We start from the raw sequence: 21,540 nt of genomic DNA on the forward strand, positions 1-21,540 counted from the left end.
CATGCATTCTACGGTTATACCTAGTACCTACTGTATTTTACATATCATACTGTATATCTCCTTTGTTTCTTGTACTAAAATACATAAACGCTCGCACACCGAGGGCTCCAATGCAACAGATGCTTTATTGCAAAATAAAAACTTCAAGCTCAAAGCTCTTCCTCAGACCGAGGATGTGACCTGTGTTTCACACCTGCAGTAATGCCATGACGACTGAATTCCCCACTTAAAAGTCTGTCTGTCTGCCTGTCAAAAACAATGCTACATCTGTCGGTCAAGAACAATGCTACGTCTTCTTCAGGATCGTCATGATCGGACGAAGAGGAAGCACCGTTGTCACCCTTTGCTGGCTCCCAGTCAATCTTCTTATATTAAAATGTGCTTAAAAGAGTAGTTCACCCCCGCAAAAAATACTATTTTCTATCAATTACACACCCAACAAGCCTAATTCACAGAGATTTCATTTTTCCCAATTTTGTCACAATGCCAAGTCAATAATTTGATGAGCGGGTCATCGCTGATTCTCCTAACGGAGACATCTCCAATCATCAAATTGTTGACTTAGGTATGTGACAACAAAATAAATCTATATGAATTCAAAGTGTGTTATTGCTGGACAATAATTAATTCTTTGGGTAAACTACTTCCTTTAAGTGATTATCAGCTTCAATTGCATTTTGCTTTGTCCGAGGCTTACAGGTCTTTAATTAAATACTTTATGAAATGTCTATGAGAAAAATGCATGGGAAATTCTCTTCCGGGCCGCTCGTTGTCATGAAAGGGGGCGAGACTGTGACGCTCTATCGTGTGCAAAATGACGTGGACAGAATATGGTGATCAGAACTATACCCGATCTGGGTGTTCTTGGTTCGGCCCTCTCCTGTGAAGACACACCGTGCTGCTATAGTGTCTCCTCTCTTCACCTCCACGCCCGGCTGGGCTGCATAGAACGCCTAGTAGTAAATAATAATTAAAAAAATCATATTTTGTATAAAAAAAAAATATATATACAATACATATTTAGCTACATGTTTGAATGCCCCCTTCCTGCTGTCAAAAATAGCTAAAATCGTTAAAACGAAAGAAAGCAGCAAATGAAAAAACACTCATCTTTTACTTTCTCTAATAACCTAAAACATGAACCTTGTTTGAAAAAACCTTTGTCCTTTAAATTGTCACTTCACACACACACACACACACACACAGACTGAGATAGACAGACTAGTATAATGCTACTAGCCAGCCAGTCGTTGCTTGGACAGAGTGCTTCAACATCTGTGTATGTATCTGTACTTCTGTAGGTCTCTGCATGGTCCTTGTGGCTCTCATATGTACTTGTCATACATTGTGTTCATATTGTTATGACATACCTGTGGTAGCAGTGGAGACTGTCGTCCAATTAGAGTCCAGTTCCCATCCCGAACCCTGTAGCCACTCACCACTTTACCTGTGACAAAAATACACATTACATATTACTTTACCTAAGCCTTTGTGCGCCATGTGGCCCATAGGTGGAGGAGCCTATCTCCTGTTTCTCTAGTGTGAGGCAGCTTGATTTACCTCTGGACATGCCACTAGTATGACACAGGGACTTACCCACAATCCAACCCTTGATGCAGAATGTCAAGCAGGCAGTGCCAATTATTTATAGTCTTTGGTAAGACCCTGGCCGGGGGATTCAAAACCCGACCTTCCAATCTCAGGGAGGACACTCTAACCGCAAGACCACTGATCTGAGACCAGTACTTTATCTGTGACAAAAAAGACTACTATCTATATATATCACCCACTTTATCTGTCATGAAACGTATTAATTACACAAGCCCAACCAAGAACACTTTCTATATCTAGTCAGTGGATTTAGACCACTCGGTTCTCAAAGTCGGGATTGGGGGACCATTGAGGCAGTTCCAGAGGGTCCCCAGACTCCCCAGAGTAAATTATTAGGAACCAAATGGACCCTTACAGGTCTGTGACTCTGAGAGTATATTGGTCCATTTGTACACTCTTAGAGGGCAGCAAACTGGGAGGCCTTGAAATTAAAAGGTTTGAGAAATGAGAACCAATGATTTATTAGGGCCTGCGTTTATACATTAGTTGATTAGAAAGCTGACCTAGTTGATGTGTGTGTGTCCTGAAGGCAAACGGGTGGATGGTATAATAGTCATACTGGCAGGAGACATCTGAATTGGTCACTGCGAAGGAGAAGACAACATTTCCGCATTAGTCACTGTGAAGGAGAAGACTTTGACATCAAAAGTCCACTGGGCCAAATCATGTTTTTCTGAGCCTAATTATTCAGAAAAAGCCCAGACCACAGAAAATCCACAGAATATGTATGTATGTATGTATACATGAATGTGTCTTTAATGAATATGAATACATGAATGTGTCTTTAATTCATATGAATACATGAATGTACCTAAATATGATTACATTTAAAGGATATGAACACATACACACCTTTCTTTCCTGGAGGAATAACTGTGTCGGCAGACATCAGCAGATATATGCCAGCGATGAATGGCTGCCTGGAATAAACAAACGGTATATACTTTATACAAAATTATACAGATACACACAGACGCACGCACACGACGCATGTCCGCACGCACGCATGTATGCACGCACACGCACGGTAGGGTATACATATAGTTGCTGACTGGAGGAAACCGTTTGAGCTGGTAGAACGGCTATTTTCGGCAGAACAGTTTAAGGCGCATTGATCAATACAAAATTATAGAAAAGCACAAATATATTGCGTGTGTGTGTGGACTGACTGAACTGGTTTGGGTTTTCCCAGGAAAGATGTGCATGTTTCAACTGACATTAGTGTTATAATGTTATAATCCACATAGAGATCATACTTACGGCTTTGTAGTCATAGTTAAGGCGATTCCTGAACAGTCTTTATGCCCATCTGCACACAGGAGACATGCATATATTTGGAGATTTATCCTTTTTACAAGATACACAAGCTCACAAGCTTTACCCCCATTTAGCTTTGAGGGAATTAGTAAAGATTTTTCAAATCTAGGGGTGAATAGTTTGTAATTGTAATAGACATTTAAATCTCCCAGCTGCCATCGCGAACGCCATCTTGAAAATGACACCTTTCCAGAAGTTCGATTTTCCTAGCTTTTTAGTATGACATTTAGCATTCCATATGTTCAACCATATACTGACCCGTGTAATATATTTGGGTTTCTGCAAGAAGACCACTAGGGGTCCAGCCCAACTTGTCGATAGTCAAAAAACAGGAAATTTCAAACTCACTTATATCGGATTATTTTCCCAGATTGCGTTTTTGATCAAAACAAACTTTATTCATGGCTCATGAGTAAAACCTCGCTGGTCGCAGTTAAAAAAAAACATTTCAGAAGAATTATAAAAATATCGCAGCAACATAGCCTAGCTGCTTTCACTTCCAGTTCTCTAAGCCCTGGTCTTCAAAATAAAAGCTTGCTCTGAAAAGACTTGGCAGAACAGAAGAACGATGGGCGAAATACATCCGACAGGAAATAAGTTAAAAACTATTATTTAATTAAAATATCTCTTAAAAACAAATCACAGCTGTTCCAAGTTTCAAGTTCTGTACAGACAGTCGACAGAAATACGGTAGGTGACAGTCAAAACAAATACAGTAAAGTCAACATGTGTGAGTGTGTGTGTCAGTCCCTCACCTCTGAAATCATGGAACGTGTGTGTGTGTGTGTGTGTTGTGTGTGCGTACGCTGTCCCTCACCTGTGAAAGCATGGACATCTGCATAGTGGATCTGCAGCACAAAGTAAGAGATGTGCGTGGTCCCTCCCACTTTGAAGCCCACGTCTGTGGAAACAGTAGAGGGCTCACATGCAAAGAGGAAGGCAGTGGTGGACAGTGGTGGGAAAAGTACTCAAATGTTTTACCTAAGTATCAATACTGCAATGTAGATCTGTACTCCGTTACAAGCAGAAGTCCCGTATTAAAAATGTAAGTAAAAGTTTAAAAAAATGTATCGTACTAAAAGTAAAAGTACTCATATTCAGGGGTGCACACAAGCGGTGCGCCAGTGCGCATGCGTCGTCAAAACGCTTGGTGCGCGGTAGATCAAAGGCATTTAAGCACCAACAGCTGAGAGACAGGGATTTAGAGAATGCTGACAGGCCCTCAAAAGGAACTCAAATGAGATGTTAACGTCCTGTAAGTAGACTTAGAAATAAAACTAGTGTTGACTAATCATTACAAGTGGCTCTTAATTTGATGAGGAAGTCAGAGGACAGGAAGTGTGTTTTAGTTGTAAACAAGCTAGATGACAGTTTTTAGCTGTCAAAGTGCTAGTCGCTAAACCACGTTTGCGACCATAATTACAATATCTGTCATTTAAACAATGTAGGTTACACATGCTGGAATTAAACATAGAACCTGCAAGCAGCATTAGGTGAGTAATTCATTGTATATGTGTTGGACGTTTGTGGTTGTGCTAGTGATAAACGGACACCTGCTGCCAGTGGGATCCTACTGCTGCTTAACGACTGTGTGTCTGTGACTAGGTGTACTAGTGTAGCGTTGCCTCTGCCCGTGTGAGTGCAGCATAACTATGTGGCAGGATACGAACGTCCGTAGGTCAATCACTGAATTCAGCGGTGTGTTACTTTGACCGCTGAACTCAAAGGCTCAGAGCACCTGGCTCATATCAATCTGCATTGCTTCATTTTGTGCCGTATATTCAGAGGCAACTGTCACCCACCTTTGGGTAACTTGGTGGGGGGTGCGTTGCGTCCCCAGGCGTACATGATGGCAGACTCATCGTCACAGATGCGCTCAGTCCCACAGTCCCTACAAAACATGCAAGATTATTGTAAGTTTTAGATTTTTCCGTTACGTTTTTCTAGGGCTGGGTGTACAAAATGTGCCGAGGACCAGCATGCACACATATCCCATCTATTGAGCATGCTGATATACCGATGACAGGGAGCTGGCTAGATCTTCCCTGTTCCTGGTTTTGAGACAATGCAAGGTCCCTTTAGCCAGGGAGTCAGAGCCCCACTTCCTTGGGTTCAAAAGGAAACCCAGTGAGAGACTGGACACTCTCTCCCCGGGCTTTGGAGTTTCATCGGAATGGCTGGACTTGAACAATCTCTGTACTTAATAACTGACCACCTCTGTTAGAGTAACTGACCACCTCTGTTAGAGCAACAGTGACCTACAGTGGACACACTCACAGGTGCCAGGAGGACCCTGTTGTTCAACACTACACTGGACTTGAACTTCAGGGGAAACTTGCTCGTCTCCCCTCTGCTATTATCATTTTTACAGTAAAAGCCAGTTTACAGATCCTTCCCAGAAGGCTCAACCTTTCCCTCTGGTTTCCTTCCAACCATGTTTGTATCCACACCACACCGCAGGGCTGAAATGCCTTCACATAGAACATCACGACAGAATAGTTGATCTCATAACAAAAGTCATATCTAAACATTTGACACCGTCTGTGAGAAAGTCCAACATTCCTGTGTCAAACCCTCCAAGTTTCCACTGAATATTTGCACATTAAGCTTAATGGTACACCTCAGTATTGATTGCCTACACTGGCCTACAGGACAAGGCTCTGTGGATTTGTCTATAGATGCCTACCTGTGTTTATCTTTGGCAGCCTAGGACATGTACATGGGTTGGTTGTACCAACAAAAATAAGCTAACTGCTTGCAGAATTATGTGCATCGGTAGCCGCCAAATATGGTGAAGACGCGGTTACTTGTACCTCTGAAGGGTGTGTGGGTATTTGTCCCAAATTAGCTAGCTGCATTCTTTACAGCACCTTGTCAATATTTGTATCCTTGTATTGTATCTATACCAGCTCAGTGGCCTTGTGGTTAGAGTGTTCGCCCTGAGACTGGGAGGTCGGGGGTTCGATCCCCGGCCGGGTCATACCAAAGAAAAATGGGACCCAGTGCCTCCCTGCTTGACACTCAGCATCAAGGGTTGGATTCGGGGTAAGTCCCTGCAACATACTAGCGTCATGTCCAGGGGGTGTACTTGTACATCAAGCTGCCTCACGCTACAGAAACAGGAGATAGGCTCCTGCCTTATGGGCCCCATGGCTCGGCAAGGCTACTTACTTTATTGTATCTCTTATGTGAGGTATGCATGCTCTCTCTCTCTCTCTCTCTCCCCCTCTCTCCTAAACTTACCAGTATCCTGTGCGAGCGAAGGGTTTTTGGCAGCCGAACAGAAGCATGTGATGGGCTGTGTGCATACTGGCATGAGGGACGAAATCCACTGTGGATTCACAAAACATGTTATACACACTGCATATCATAAACACATCATTACAACCACACGCCAAATGTAAAAATGGTCTTTAATAGTGGGTCTGGGATGCCAAGGGGGTCCTCAGAGTTACTACAGGGCCAAATGTTGGTGCGATAGGATCATTATTTGTTGCATTAACCACTTGATCCCTAGCATCCCTATTCTGAGGAGAACTTTAGCCGAAAATGGCAGATCTACAAGCTTACAGATATGCTATTTTCGGCAAAGAGGTTTGGTATACAGGCCAACACACATCTGCTATTTTTGATGAATCGCTAAAGTGTTTGAAGAATATTGAATTACAAAAAATAAGTTTGAGAACTGAGAAATTAGGAGCAATTTGTAGAATCGGCCTCAGGTCTTTTTAATGACTTAAATACTGGATAAAAGACTTGCCTATATAGGAACCCTTGCCGGCAGGTGCGGGAACCGCTGTGCACAAATAAGTGTCCGGCTGAAAACAAACAAAACAATAATTATTAATAATGATACCTCAATCCAAAGCCCTATAGCGAGTCATAACCACATGATTACTTTACACGCTCTATCGTCGTTGGTTAAAGCTTCCAACCCATGCACTGAGAGTGGAACGCGCCCATTCAAAGACCTACAGCACAGTAACACATACATGCATGAATAAGCTAATAAATGAAACAACAAATAAGCTTTCACACTCCATCACCCACTGACTGGGAATATCGGCTAAAAGATTATTATTATTTTTATGATTCTTATTGTTATTATTACTATTATGTAACCTTTGTTTAATCAGGGAGGTAATTTAAGCAAACAAGTACATTTACAGAAGGTGCATAAAAAACTGTACATTACATATCAAATAACATCAGCAACACAGTAAAAATAAACACACACTGACTGAACTCATCCTCACTTTTTTTAAACCACAAGCATTATCTAAAAACGCTTCCCCACTTCCACTTCAACCACAAGGGGGCACCAATGCATATGAACATACATACAATGTAGCATTAAAAGAGATGTTTTCCAACTTTCTCACTGATTTGGATTATTCAAAAATAAAGCTTTGATGAAAACTATAGAATTATGTTTGGCGTATTGGGTGATGGTTGTAGGGGCTTCCTCAAAGTTTGTACACAACTCAACCAGCCTTCTGGCGAACATCAGTGCTTTCGCAAACGTTTTCATGTCAAGGAGCCCCACGTACTGTATGTACGTATGTACGTACGTACGTACGTCTGGCCGCCACCCCCATCTGAAAACAGGGGCCCACCCAAATCTAAATTATTCTACATTCTTTCCAATTTTGTACTAATCTACAAGCTCACAACTTCACAAGGAGTTGCATCGTGAGATTCGTGACACATGTACAAAATGTTTTATTGATTAGTTCTTTATATAGTTATTTTGAGTATTAGGACAAATGAAAGTAATTTAATTTGTAATAGCCATAGAGGTCTGAGCTCTCAAATGTTTTATCCAGCCCAGCGATAGTTCATTATGACGCAGAATGCTACTTCTAATTATTTCTCTAAATGGTACTGGTCAATCCTGAGCTGAAGAGTCTTAATGAAATGTATTTATCTCATGCGTCTATCTGCTGAGAGAGGCTGAGAAAGAAATATAAAGATAAAGTTTAAAAAAAGAATGCCTGGGGTTTTTCCACAAAAGCCTGAATAGACGTTAAAATGACCCCAAACATGTACAGTAACATGAAAGTTAAATATGCCTTTAAAATCTATATGATCATTCATGTCAATACAGCTAGTGCTGTGTGTCAGCATTTTACACGCAAAAATCCCCCAAAAGTGCCCAAACTGGTCCGTGTTGACACTGTCAGTGTGGATTCTGGTGCCGGCTAATCAAACAAAACCAACAAACTCATTTCCTCAAGGCCTCAGCACTCATTTAGCTTCAGGGTTGTCACCATCATTAGCTAAAAATAAAACCACTAAATGGGTCATGAGAAAAAAAATCCCTTTTTTGGAATTTCCTAAAAATAACAAAATGTATAAAGAATTGAAAAGTGTCCACTTTGGTTCTCAAAGTGGGGTCCTTTCCTTGTGGGGGCGTTCCAGGAGGTCCTCAGCTAAAATGCGTTACTACAGACAGCATCACAATCATTTTATCCTTTCAAATTAACCACTTTATCCATATTTCAATGACTTGAGAATGGCAGATTATACCATTTAAATAATTAATGTCCTAAAGCCAAAAGAGGCCATGATCTACAAGATTGCATCACAATGAGTTGTAAGCTTATAGTTCAACGATTTCCACAATTCCTGGCGAAAACAATAATTATCAAATCATTGCAGTCAGGCGATTATAAGCATGCATTGTGACAGGCCTTACACACCTACAGACAGACAGCACCACCCAGGCCTTGGGATATAGATCTATCTGCCTGACACCACTACCACCGCATGACTCACTGCAGCATGACTCATAATCTGACACACAGAATAATAGATTACTTCACCATTCATCCACTTAAGCCCTGTTATATACTGAGGTCGCACAGCCTTGGTCGTGCGGCGAAAACAGCCGATCTACAAGCTCACAACGTGCCGCAGCACAGTGCGTTGTGAGCTTGTAGTTCGGCTGCCTGTATAATGGCATGCCAAAAATAGGGATGCTAGGTTTGAGACTGAGCGGATAACCTTATCTGCAGAGAGAGAGAGAGAGAGAGAGAGAGAGAGAGAGACACACATGCACCTCAATCATTTATGATGGCTTTTTTTGTAGGTTTCACCTACCCATTCTGGCAGGAATACTGTACAGACACTGATTTGTAATGATACTGTTTTTGCTCTTGATCAGACTGGGGTTGTCGTCCCCCCTGACTGCAGGCATGGTCTAACTCTAATCCATTTTAGACCAGCTTTTAACCACTTTAACCATAATTTTAAACTTTAGCTGTTGAAAAATCGTGAAAATGTGTACAAATCTTTCAATATGTATTATATATTCTTTCACAGTGGACGTTTTGTAGAATCTTTGCTGAGGTCTTAATGGGCCAACTCACCCGTTTGGGGCTGACTCCAGGCATGCGCAGGTCCAGTGTAAAGTTGTGTGATGATGACGGTGTCATGACAACAGGCTGTTTGCTGCTGCAGTCGTTCGGATCGGACCAGGAAGTGTCCCTGTTCCTGTGGAAACAGCAACATCAATCAGCTATCTGCTTCACTTCCTGTCGTTTCCGTTTTTAATTCCATTACGTGTTAATTCTACTATGATAAGTGATAATGGCATGTCCCCAGTAGGGCTGGAGCCTATAATATATTTGTTTTTGCAGATGGCGGGAACTAGAGTCCTCAACAGGCCCGAAAATTAAGGCCTGGCTCTACCTGGGCTCTCATCAAACCCTGTACACTCAAGACACTGACTGAGTATATGGACTTGACGATGTTCGTCTAAAATATTTGCCCCTCACTTCACAGAAGTTCACACAACACAATTTTGAGGGGTGCTAGTCCCAACTATGCCCAGCTTTCCGGGTTTGTGTGAACACAAACATTGGCTTGTGATTGGCTGATCACCCCATAGCAATGATTTGTTTGGCTGAGCAAAGTACATAAAAAAAAATTGAAGACGCCAAAAGTGATTGAGCATGGAATGTGATGTATGTATGATGTATGATGAGAAGAGCGCCCCTCACTTCACACGTGTGATTTTATTAAACATTAACCACTTGAACTCCACCCCATCATCGCATTTCTGAGAAGAACTTTAGCCAAAAATAGCAGATCTACAAGCTCACTACGCCTCATGCTGCGAGGCGTAGATCGGCTCTTTTTGGCAAATACATATAGTGTAGACAGAGGGGGGGGGGGAGAATATACCAACTACAGAGTGAAAGGTCAGGTTTATCTCAAATCGACAAGGATCTTTTTTTTTTTTTTTATGTCTTAATTATGCCCCACTCTCACCTTTTAAACCTGTAGAGAGGTGTGTCCGTGTGCAGACTCAGGCTGTGGCAGACGAGAGCGAAGGCCAGCGTAGAGCAGAACAGAAACGCCACCATGGTTCCCGTCGTTCGTTCGTCCACCCGCTGGCGCAACAAACTCCTTGGGTTCCTGACGAAACGGGATACAAAAAAAATCCAAAAGGGCAGCAACAATGACGGCTGGTCTGGACGGAAGGCAGCTGAGGTATTCTCTCAAACACCTCCGTTTTGTCGGCCGAGAAAGGACAGCCGCTTGCTTTGACGATATGGCAGTCGAAATAAGGAGGGAATATGTTGTCCACTCACTGAGTGCAGGCTCCTGGTTTGGTTCCTTTTTCTGCTGGCTTGAAAGTTCATCAGGAACCGTATCCAAACCCCTGCAACGAACAAATGCAACATTTCATTATGGAAGTCTACACAGTCTACACAAATGTTCAAAAAGCACGTTGAAAAGCACTGCACTAAAGCAGTGGTTCTCAAAGTGTAGTCCATGGACCCCCAGGGATCCTTGAGGGGGGTCCCCGGCTAAATTAGTTAACATGATAGCATTATCAAGTTTAACCACTAGAAACCTAAATACATCGGCTAATTGTAGACGACCTACAAGCCCACAACGTGTCAAAAGATTTGAACAACAACAACTACAGTGCAAAAGAAAGAACACACAAAAGAAAGTGCAAGGTAAAGTGACAGTGCATGGTCAGCTGTTCAGCAGCCTGACTGCCAGTTATGTGTGTGATTTGATGCTCGGGTAGCATTTTTTGGAAGGGATGAGTTGGAACAGGGTATCCACAGGATGGCTGGTGTCTTTGATGATGTTGTGGGCTTTTTTCTTACAGCGAGTCATGTAGATGTTGTGGAGACCAGGTAGTGCCAATGATTTTAGCTGCTGTTTTAACTCATCCATCGCTTTTAAGAAGTGCCAAAAAGTCCCTAAGCGCCAGTCTCTATACATTTTTTTATTTAATTTTAATTTTAATTTTTTTGTTTAAAAAAAAAAAATCTTTTTTTTTTTTTTTTTGGTCCCATGTTATACCCGTCTGAAAAAGACGATAAAGACGTCGTTGGCGCTGTGGGAGTTGCTAAAAAAGGAGTCAAGTAGGTCGTTGGCAGACATTGAGTTAACGGTCCTCTGCAGCCTATTGCAATCCTGAGCAGTCATGTTGCCATACCACACTGTGATACAGCCAGTTAAGACACTTATTATCCCACGATTTTGCAACGCCTTTTTTCACCCCAGTGTCAATTATCTAATGTAATCCTGGGCGCTACACATCCTCTGCCAACCTGGGGAGGACAGCGGACTGACCTCATGCTTCCTTCCATGTATGAGGAGTCCAAGCTGCTTCTTTTCACCTGACAGGGGGGAGTTTCCCTGGCTGGACATAGCGTGTGACACTTTCAATTATAGAACGATACAAATTCACAAGGCCCTTGGTGCTTAAGCCAAAATGTTGAAGGCGCCTTAGAAAGTGCAGTTGCTCCTGCACCTTCTTAAGAATATGCTCGGTGTTGGGGGACCATGTGAGTGTGTCTGTGATGTGTATGCCCAATTTGCCCATTGCCCAGGAATTTAAAGTTTAATATCAACTATGTCAACAGATGACCCCTTGATGGAAATGGGGGTGTGGATGCCTTTGGACTTCCTAAAGTCTGCAATGATTTCTTTGGTCTTATTGATGTTAAGTAAGAGGTTGTTATCGCACCATATACTGTAGGGTTAGATCTTCTACCTCCCTCCTAAAGGCCCTCTTGTCACCGTTGGTTATTAATGCAATCGCTGTGATATCATCCGCAAATTTAATTATGCTGTTATTCCCACATCTGGCAAACGTAAACAAACTGGACAACAGAGGACTGTTGTACTGCCCCAAGGCTGTGAGAATTGTGGATGAACATCTATCTCCTATGCACACAGACTGGGGCCTGCCCGTCAGAAAATCAAACAGCCAGTTACAGACGGAGTTGCGCAGACCAAGGCCTCCGAGTTTCAACCCTAGTTTAGATGGAACAATAGTGTTGAATGCGGTACTATAATGATTATAGTTCCGAAAAGATTTTTTTTTATATCAGACTACTGTTCATTGATTATACGGAGTATAATCAATGAACAGTAGTCTGATATAGTTTTTCTTTTCAAGGTGTACCAAGGCAGTGTGTAGAGCAAGAGACATAGCGTCATCCACAGATCTATTTGAATCGTAAGCAAACTGAAATGGATCAATGCTAGCAGGAATGACGCTTTTGATATGAGAAATAACAAATTTTTCCAGACATTTCATGAGAACAGAAGTCAAAGCAACAGGTCGATAATTAAGACAGGTGACAGGTTTTGTTCTTGTCAATGGGCACAATTATTGGACAGGGTTCACGGTCAAATACACATTAATTTGGGGGATTAATGGAAATGTTTGAGAAGCCACTGGTTTAAAGGATGCAGAGAATCAGGGAGTGGTGCTATGGAAGCAGAGGGGGCGTGGTGGTGGCTGGTGAGGCAGGTCATTGATTGATGAGGACAGCTGTCATTAAATATACATGGTCACTGTTTGCACTGTGTGCAATACTTTACTCTGTCTACACCACGTCATTGCAGCTGTGTAGCTGCAATGTCAACACTTTGAATGCTTTTGTTCCAACTGTTAACAGAACAATGCGTTTGCTTTTCTGTAAATTATCATCATTGTTGTTCTACACCAGTGGTTCTCAAAGTGGGGACCCACCGGGGGTCCTGGGGGGGGGGGGGGGGGGGGGGGGGGCGGGTACAGTTACTTTAAGGTTAAGCATGTAGGTGTGTGTCACAGTCCAGCTGATTGTGTCGACTAAAATGACGAAAATGTTCATCAAGTCGTCGTTTTCACTGACGAAAGCTAAATGGAAACTAAATGACAACTAAGCTACAATTACTAAAACTAAGACTACATATACTGACAGTTGTGTTAAAAAAAAAAAAATAGAATAAAATGTTAGGAAGGGAATTGTGGACAAGAGATCCAGTATAAGTAAAAGACACAAGTCATTTTACACTTGGTTGCATGCTGAAAATAGCAGCTCACAATGCGTCGCGACACGTTGTGAGCTTGTAGATGTATTTCTTTTCATCAAGGCCCACCAAAACACATTTTAGTCAACTAAAGAAACAGTAGATTTAGTCAACTAAAATGTCATGTTAGTCGACTAGAACTAGACTAACAATATACTGTAACATTCCAGGTGACTAAAACTAAATGAAAACTATTCAAAAGACTGACTAGAACAAATATTTGCTGCAACAATCAACACTGCTGTCCACTCGTGTCATTGACAATCGTTGTTACTTGCATCAAGGCAATATAAATGTTGTGTTTCTGCAGATACCGTTATTTCTTATAATGAAGATTATTTTTTTCCCTGGAACAAAAGGGGGAATAATAACACCAAGAACTAAACAAACAAATATTGGTATTAGTATCAGCAAAATTGTTATTTTAAACATCAGCAAATAATTTCCATATCGGTGCATCCTTACTATTTTTCCTATTTTTTAAAATTGATTCCTGAAAAGTAAACGTATCCACACATTTACGATAGATATGTTGCAATATGGGAATAGCAAGACACCATCGGCACGCAGGCCTGGTGTTCATTGTTTTGACAATGAACAATGAATCAACAGCTTGGCTCCATGTCTCACCACAAGCTACAGTCTATCAACATGCATAGCTAGACAGTCACAGTATGTTCTGATGTCTGCTCTCATCAGTGTTGCCAGAATTCGCAAGAGAAACAAGTGGCCAGCTCTACAAAAACAAGCCCAAAACAGAGACTAGGACTATGATGTGTTTAGACCACTGCTTCCCATGCAGTGGTTCGGGACCCATATGTGGGTCACAGAACAAGTTGTATGGGCTGTAAAAATAAATCTCCTTTTTTCTATTTCTAATGTATGTATTGGGCCATAGACCCCCATATGAGAATGTTTTGTGCCAGGGACCCCCCCACACACACCCTGAAGAAGATTTGTTATCTATCTGCAATGATTGAATAATACTAGCCAACGTATAAAATGTGGATAAAGGGACTGAAATGCTGTATTAACTAAATTTTCTACATTAACTATGACAGACGATTTGCAAAGCTTTATCGATCATGTCAAATTTAGCACGTGATTCAACGGGTACAGGTCTAGTGTTTATTAACCCATTTAAGCCTGAGGCAGATTCTAAAAACGCATCAATTTCTTTAGAGCTGGAGACTACTACTTCCTGTTTTGAGCTTGTTGTGACAGGAAGCACAATCAGATGCCGTGGTGCAGATAGAGGCGAGATCGAACACATCATGGCCTGAGCCGTTGGCTCTAGTATGACATGGACACTTTCTGCAAGCATTAGTTCCTGTTTGTCTTGTATTACAGAGTCATACACAGCTGCAGCATTTTTGGTACATTTATTTATTTATTCTTAACTACTCCTGACACAAGTTCAGTGGCCTTTGGTTTTGGTTAGAGTGTCCACCCTGTGACTGACAGGGAGGTCAGGGTTCAACTTCAATCCACAGCTGAGTCAAACGAATACTATAAAAAGATGGTACCCAATGCCTCGCTCCTTTGCACTGTTGTGAGCTCCAGAAAGCCCTCGGTCTGGCTCTACCAGGCTGGGTGGTGTATGACAATTCAGTTGAAGTGTTCCTTACACTGCGTTTTAACAGCAGGAGAACAATGGCGAGCCACACTTGAATTTAATTGGCTATCGCCCAATCGCCCACTATCGCCAGACGACGTCACCCAAAAGATGAATTATTTTCACTTTGACCATCGCCTGTTCGCCTGCCATCGCCAGCTATCGCCAGTAGTTGCCGGGTCCCATTGACAAATAATTCACTTCTGGAAAATTTGTTAAAACGTACAGTCAGGTAAGCCGGCCGGCCCTGGAGAACAAGAATGTGACACAGAGACAGTATCACAGATTTAGGGCCGATTCATACTCCTATTTTACCGCTGTAGTGTCGAAATGATTTCGGCTCGTCAGAAATGTTCAGTAACACCGAAGAGCCGACTTTAGGACGGTACCCACCTCCCCCCGGGCCCCCGAACCTCAAATGACGTCACATTGTAGGCTCTACAGAGCCGAACCGACTTTTATTCGTCTCCAATTCTAAAATAGGTGTATGAATCAATTTAACCTGCTTTTATAAGAAATATTCCGGACAATTGCGATTTTATGGAAGATGCTAGTTGCTAAGTTTGACCACTTAAAATAGGCTACTCTAATCTTTAAAAAATCACACCCGTGTGATCTGAGTCTCTCTCTCTCTCCCTCTCATACTGGTCATACTGGTGCTCATTAACCAACACATAGGTGTTCCTTGGAGTGGTTGCACCACTCAATAACTGAAAATAGCCTATTCTACACATAGAGAGCTTGTAGATCGCTACTTTCGCAGCGCAACATGCTTCCATAGAAGACATGCTGACTTCTACGCAATCCAAATGACTGAAATCAGGCCCGTGGCTCAGAACTTGTACTTGTACATCAAGCTGCCTCACGCAGAGCAAACAGGAGATAGCCTCTTCCTCCTGACCTAACGGCTACAGTACATGGCTTTGAGAACCGTTGGTCTCCAAAGCTACTCATTTATTCATTTCAATAAGGATGGATTATGAGCGATTGCCTTTGCCCCCTTTATAGCCACTGAAAAAAATAATTGGACCCATTCTTCACAAGACAGCAGTATGTTCTGAACATCCTGACATTATAATGGCCTCTTTCAGACGAGACAGATAAAGAGGTAAATGATCTTTCTTCGAGAACGGTCAGGGTCAGCTGACAGTCAGGGTCACTGTTGCACTGATCATAGGACATTTGAGAGATCTGACTAAGATCTAAGATCTAAGTGTTAAATAGCTCTATGTTCAGATAATATACTCATTGCTATAGAGGATCGCAGTCCCACCCCCGACGAGCGGCCCGGAAGAGAATTTCTCATTAATTTGTCCCATAGACGTTTCAAAAAGTATTTATTTAAAGACCCGTCACCCTCTGACAAAGCCAAATCGGATGGTGACAACTCATGACAACAAAAGAAAATTGTGCCGAACAAATAATTAGAACAAAGAATAAAAGGGCAGGTTACAACTCAGACAGGAGGAGGACACAGATTTAGTGTGATTAAGTGAATTTGAAAGTGATGACACAAAGAAATGATCAGACAAAATTTGGAACTGGAACATAAAAATGAAGCTGATAAATACCGGGTAAGTACTTTCTCCTGAGTCGCTGACATTTTGTCACCTACCTGAAAATGTATTTTCTGTTTATTAAAGAAATGGAGAGACAGGGAGACTCTCTGTTACTGAACAAACACTATAGCTCTGAGCCACTGCGACCCTATGAATGGTCTTTGTCCTTATGCAGCCTTGGATAAACAACAAGCCGTTTCCAGAGCGACAGGTGCATGAGAGAGGACCGATCTTAGGCAAAAATGAAGCAGGAAAAACTCCCGCTAACCGTCTTCAAATGCAAAAACAATCTGGGAGTTTTTACCAATATTGTGTTTAGTGTTTCACTGTTTCCTGGTGAATCTTTTTTTCCCACCCTCTCACTCTCTGCATTTGAGGATTTTTTTACCTGAACCGGAAAACACAAGCTACTGTACAAGGTTGTACATCTGCTATTTTTTTAATTATTTGAAAATAAAACTTGAAAGTGTGAGAACTACTGATTTAGAAGGCTTTGGTAGAACCGGCCTCAGATGTTAATGGGTTAAGCCTTAACCCATTAATATCTGAGGCCGGTTCTACTTTACCGAAGGAGTTAATGCTAGCTGATCCTATTTAAAGAGGAAGGCTGTCATCTTGTCAAATTAACCATGCAAGGTGTGATGCTCCATCTGAGCTCACATTATAGAGAACCTGAACACAAGTATTAAAGAAGGTGTGATGCTCCATCTGAGCTCACATTATAGAGAACCTGAACACAATTCTTTGAGAAAATCACAATGATGTCTTCTTATGTCTTCTGCATTTAAAAAACCTCATGTAGCTATCGGTTACACACCTGCCCTGCATATGATGCTAATGTCTGTAAAAAAAACATGCACACAGAACTGCATGTGATGCAAATGTGATGCAAATTGTCTCTGTCGGGTGGAAACCTCATATGTCATACTGTAGGTCACATTTCAGGATTCAAATTCAAAAGTAGAAAAAGTAGCAGATCTGCTACTTTTTATACTTTTGTGTGATGCTGTACTCCTGTAGTATGATCACGTACTAGGGGCATTAATGAAAAAACACAAAACGTTTAAAAAAAATGGCTTCGTCTGCTCGACAGCAACAATATGCATCTTTATTTGTTCTATTAAACCAGTTTGCTATCCTCTCTTCTCATGGAATACTACAAAACAATGTATTTTTAAATGTATTTTCAAGTCAGGCTAAACAATTCCTAACAGATCCCCAAAGCCGTCGTTTTGGGGAGCGCTGGTTTCAGTTCAGTCAACCAGTCCTCTTGTGTGTTGGCTGGTGAGACGCAGAGATGCACCCTAGTGAGACAGAGATACTTCACCCCGCCAAAAGGTGCTGCGCTCAGAAAACAGCTAAGCTCACATCGCATCACAGATGCAGCCGCTGTGAGCTTGGTGGTCTGCTGTTCTCGACCAATTCTCTGCACGCAACACCTTCACACGGCACAGAGCCATCTAATAGAACATTTACGATATAGAGGGGGCAGAAACAGAGCGCTTGAGCTGTTCATGCAGCCTGAACTGAGCCGAGCTGGAAATACATTGTTTTCAACGAGGGCGGCGCAAACAAGAGCTATTTTAAGCATGTTTGCAACATGACAACTGTTTTAAAGTATTGTACAGTAACAACTAAAGTCTCTTTAATGTTTATGTTGTACTAATACTACAAAATACTAAAATAAAAGGGATTTAAGATCATTAAAGCTGGACTGTTGCCTGAGTCCAATGCATTTCTGCCTACTTCAGGTCCAAGACCTGGCCCAGTTGGTTGTCCCCACGCTCAATAGAAGTCAATGTAGGAGAGCCGCCATTGGACTGGCCCCATGAAGTGAACGCAGTTTGCGTAACTCTGTCCATATCTAAGGCTCTGGCACTGCAAAGCCTAAATTAGGTTTGAGGGGCTACAGCTGCTCGATCAAGCAGATGTGATCATAGGAACCGCTCTCTCCAAGACTGAAAGTAGCGTTTGGGGGACAAATGCTCTGAGAATCGCCATTATTGTTTACACAAGTTGACACAACATAAACCAAGGTATACTGTATATTTCAAGAGCGAGAGATCTCCGTAAAAATCCACCCTAAATAAACCTTCCATAATGGGATGAAAACAGCATCTGAAAGCTTGATGGGATCCATTTCTACATTGCCGTAATGATGAGCGATCGGTTTATTTTGGCCCCGGCCTGCGTGCATACAGGTTCTTGTCAGTGTGACGTTGTCTGGAAATGCGTCTGGAAATGCGTCTATAAAATGGTAAATGGTGCATTTATATAGCGCCTTTATCCAAGGCGCTTTACATAGATTGTGCATTACATTCACCCAGTCACACACACACACATTCATACACCGATTGCGGCGGAAGCCATGCAAGGTACCAACCAGCACATCAGGAGCAATTTGGGGTTCAGTGTCTTGCCCAAGGACACTTCGACATGTAGACAGGAGGAGCCGGGATTCGAACCGCCGACCCATGGATCATTGGACGACCTGCTCTACCTCCTGAGCCACAGCCGCCCTATGTCTATGCTGGTGTGTAACGCCGCCACCAAATAGCCTACATAATAATGTTGGCGATCCTTGACATTAAAAGGTTTGAGCATCACAGACATGGGTTTTTTTTCTCCCTCTATTTACCCAAGGTAAGTGCACATTTTCAGCAACGCCCTGCACATACAGTAGAAACACACAGACAGACAGTTAGACACACACATTAAAACCTGGGAGCTGACCAGTACAACCACAGTCTTATACTATTGGCCACTAAGCAGCTCCACTGGAGCAGTTGGGGGTTCAGTGCATTGCTCAAGGGCACTTCAGTGGTGTTGGGTCTAACCCTTAGGTGACCGCTCCTCATGGTAGCAAGCAACATACGATTTTCAGAAAACTGTCGAATGGGCCTCAGGTCTCAATGGGTTAAAGTCATGCATTATTAATGAGATCCATACATAATGTCACCTCATTGAGCACAAATGAGGATGCCACCTCGACATGTTGCCATGGCAACCCGACTGGTTGTCAATGTGGGGTCTGGGGACCCCCCAGTGGGTCCTATAGGGGGGTTCCAGGGGGGTCCCCCCCAGCTAAGTGATTGACAGTCAGGAAACAGATCAGACCCCTTAGCCTTTACAGATGTGTAACTCTGAGAGTGTACGAAATGGACCCTCAGCCAACAGATGTGTAACTCTGAGTGTACAAATGGACAAAATAAAATGAAAACGCTCAAGAGTTAGGCCTAAAGAAACACTGAGGATTGGGCTCCATCCCAGAGATAAAACGTTGTGTCAAATGGGGGTCTGTGGACTATAGGCTGTCTACCACAACAATCAACCCAATGGAATATGTTAAATATTTACAACATCATACGATGTTGTTGTCCTCTCTCACCCACCACACACACGAACACGCGCACGCACTGTGTGTGTCTCTCTCTCACACACACACACACACACACACACACACACACACACCAAGGATATGTGTCGAGCCACTTTAATCAACGCAGACACAAGTTACCGCCATCCCAACATGTAACAATGTAACCGTGTTGACATGGACAGTGCGGGCACATTATCACGACCGACCACCCGATGTACAAACAAAGCTGGACGCCCATCTGTTTTTTTAGGCCCACAATACATCTGACGTGTGTTATTGTTATTAATAATATTATTAATAACAATAGTGTTGTTGTTGTTGTTGTTGTTATTCTACTCACCGTTCAGGAAGGTCCGCAGCAGCAGGTATTAAAGCGACATGTTGGTTGAATGATGTGATCACTGTTGCTTTTGCTTTGCTTTGCCTTTTTTTCTTTCTTTTTTTTGCTTTTTTCCCACGAAGACGTAGGTTTATCTCCTCCCACTTGAGCCTACACGCGCTCCGATTGGACGGTTTCACCACCGTGACTCCGATTGGTCGGCGGAACACTGCTGCTACGTGACGTCATGACCATCCATTGCTTGTAAGTATATATTTTTGTATTAATTGATTGAATACAGCATTAACAGTTTGCCCAAAAAAGCACGGAGGTACAGATTTATACAAAAGCATGTTAAAAGGATAACCAGATGTTCCCCTTTGCGTGGGACAGTCACAGTCCCTCATTTCCAGACTTTTCAGGCATCCCACAAATTAAGCATGATAAATATCCCCTAGTCTACAGTACCATTTTAAAACAAAATGTGATTGATTGATTGATTGATTGAAATCTTTATTAACAGTTTGCAGAATTACAGTACATTTCAAGCACAAACTCAATACAAAGACTGTTAACTGTGAGTGGACGACCCAATTAAGCCTTACACTTGTTTACAACAGGGTCCACATTGTTCAATTCATCAAAACATTTAGAGACAAACAAATAGACACTTCTATGTAGTTAAAGAACAGAACAGGAATTCATCATATAGGAAGCGAAAAGGGAAAAAAAAGTATATATACAGTGAGGGGAACAGGGGGATAAAAGAAAAGAAAACGAAAGACAGAGTGTAGGGCGCCTGCACACAACACCATGCGTTGATGCCATGTGTGCATATGTGCAGGCACCCAACACCACGTCCATACAAAAACATAGTACAATCCATAGTACAAAGACAGAGTGTAGGGCGCCTGCACACAACACCATGCGTTGATGCCATGTGTGCATATGTGCAGGCACCCAACACCACGTCCATACAAAAACATAGTACAATCCAGATACAAATTCAGCTTTTACAGAGGCCAGTTTCGAATTGCAGCCATCCGTAGGTGCCCTTTGAGAGCAGTTTTGAAGGAGCCAAGGGATTCACATGTCTTAATGACTGTTGGTAGGGCGTTCCACATTTTGGTCGCATAGGAGCGAAAAGAATTTAGTCCCTTGTTTGTGCCGAATCTGGGTTGTACATGGTTTGTTGCACTCCCTCTGGTGTTGTGGGTGTGGACTTCGTTTACATTAAGGAAGTATTTAGACAGGTACATGGGTATCTTGGTGGTGTATCTAATCTTGTGGACCAGACCCATTGCAAGATGCTGTACTCTGTCGTCGACCCTAAGCCATCCCAGCCTGTCAAAGTGGGCAGGGGTGAGGTGGGTTCGGGGGGTGAGGCCAAGTAGGAGCCTGACCAGTT

At 42.4% G+C, this 21,540-nt stretch overlaps 1 protein-coding gene across 11 annotated transcripts in view; it reads right to left on the minus strand.

Annotated features, from left to right (window-relative positions):
- Positions 1-20,254, minus strand: part of pam (peptidylglycine alpha-amidating monooxygenase) — a 40,240-nt gene extending 19,986 nt beyond the window's left edge. For 10 of the 11 annotated variants that reach the window (XM_080755296.1, XM_080755300.1, XM_080755295.1 and 7 more), the window contains exons 1-12: positions 20,154-20,254; positions 10,204-10,597; positions 9,300-9,423; positions 6,689-6,746; positions 6,172-6,259; positions 4,731-4,819; positions 3,746-3,829; positions 2,872-2,920; positions 2,464-2,531; positions 2,115-2,195; positions 1,371-1,447; positions 850-953 (exon numbers count right to left, since the gene is read on the minus strand). In XM_080755296.1, coding sequence (XP_080611422.1) covers positions 850-953; positions 1,371-1,447; positions 2,115-2,195; positions 2,464-2,531; positions 2,872-2,920; positions 3,746-3,829; positions 4,731-4,819; positions 6,172-6,259; positions 6,689-6,746; positions 9,300-9,423; positions 10,204-10,298 — 917 coding nt within the window. In that variant the 5' untranslated portion in view covers positions 10,299-10,597; positions 20,154-20,254. The remainder of the gene's footprint in view (positions 1-849; positions 954-1,370; positions 1,448-2,114; positions 2,196-2,463; positions 2,532-2,871; positions 2,921-3,745; positions 3,830-4,730; positions 4,820-6,171; positions 6,260-6,688; positions 6,747-9,299; positions 9,424-10,203; positions 10,598-20,153) is intronic. The other variant, XM_080755294.1, reaches the window with a different exon arrangement.
- Between the last annotated feature and the right edge of the window lie 1,286 nt (positions 20,255-21,540).

The sequence above is a fragment of the Protomyctophum bolini genome (assembly GCF_963924005.1).
Source record: "Protomyctophum bolini genome assembly, chromosome: 22".
Taxonomy (NCBI): Eukaryota; Metazoa; Chordata; class Actinopteri; order Myctophiformes; family Myctophidae; genus Protomyctophum; species Protomyctophum bolini.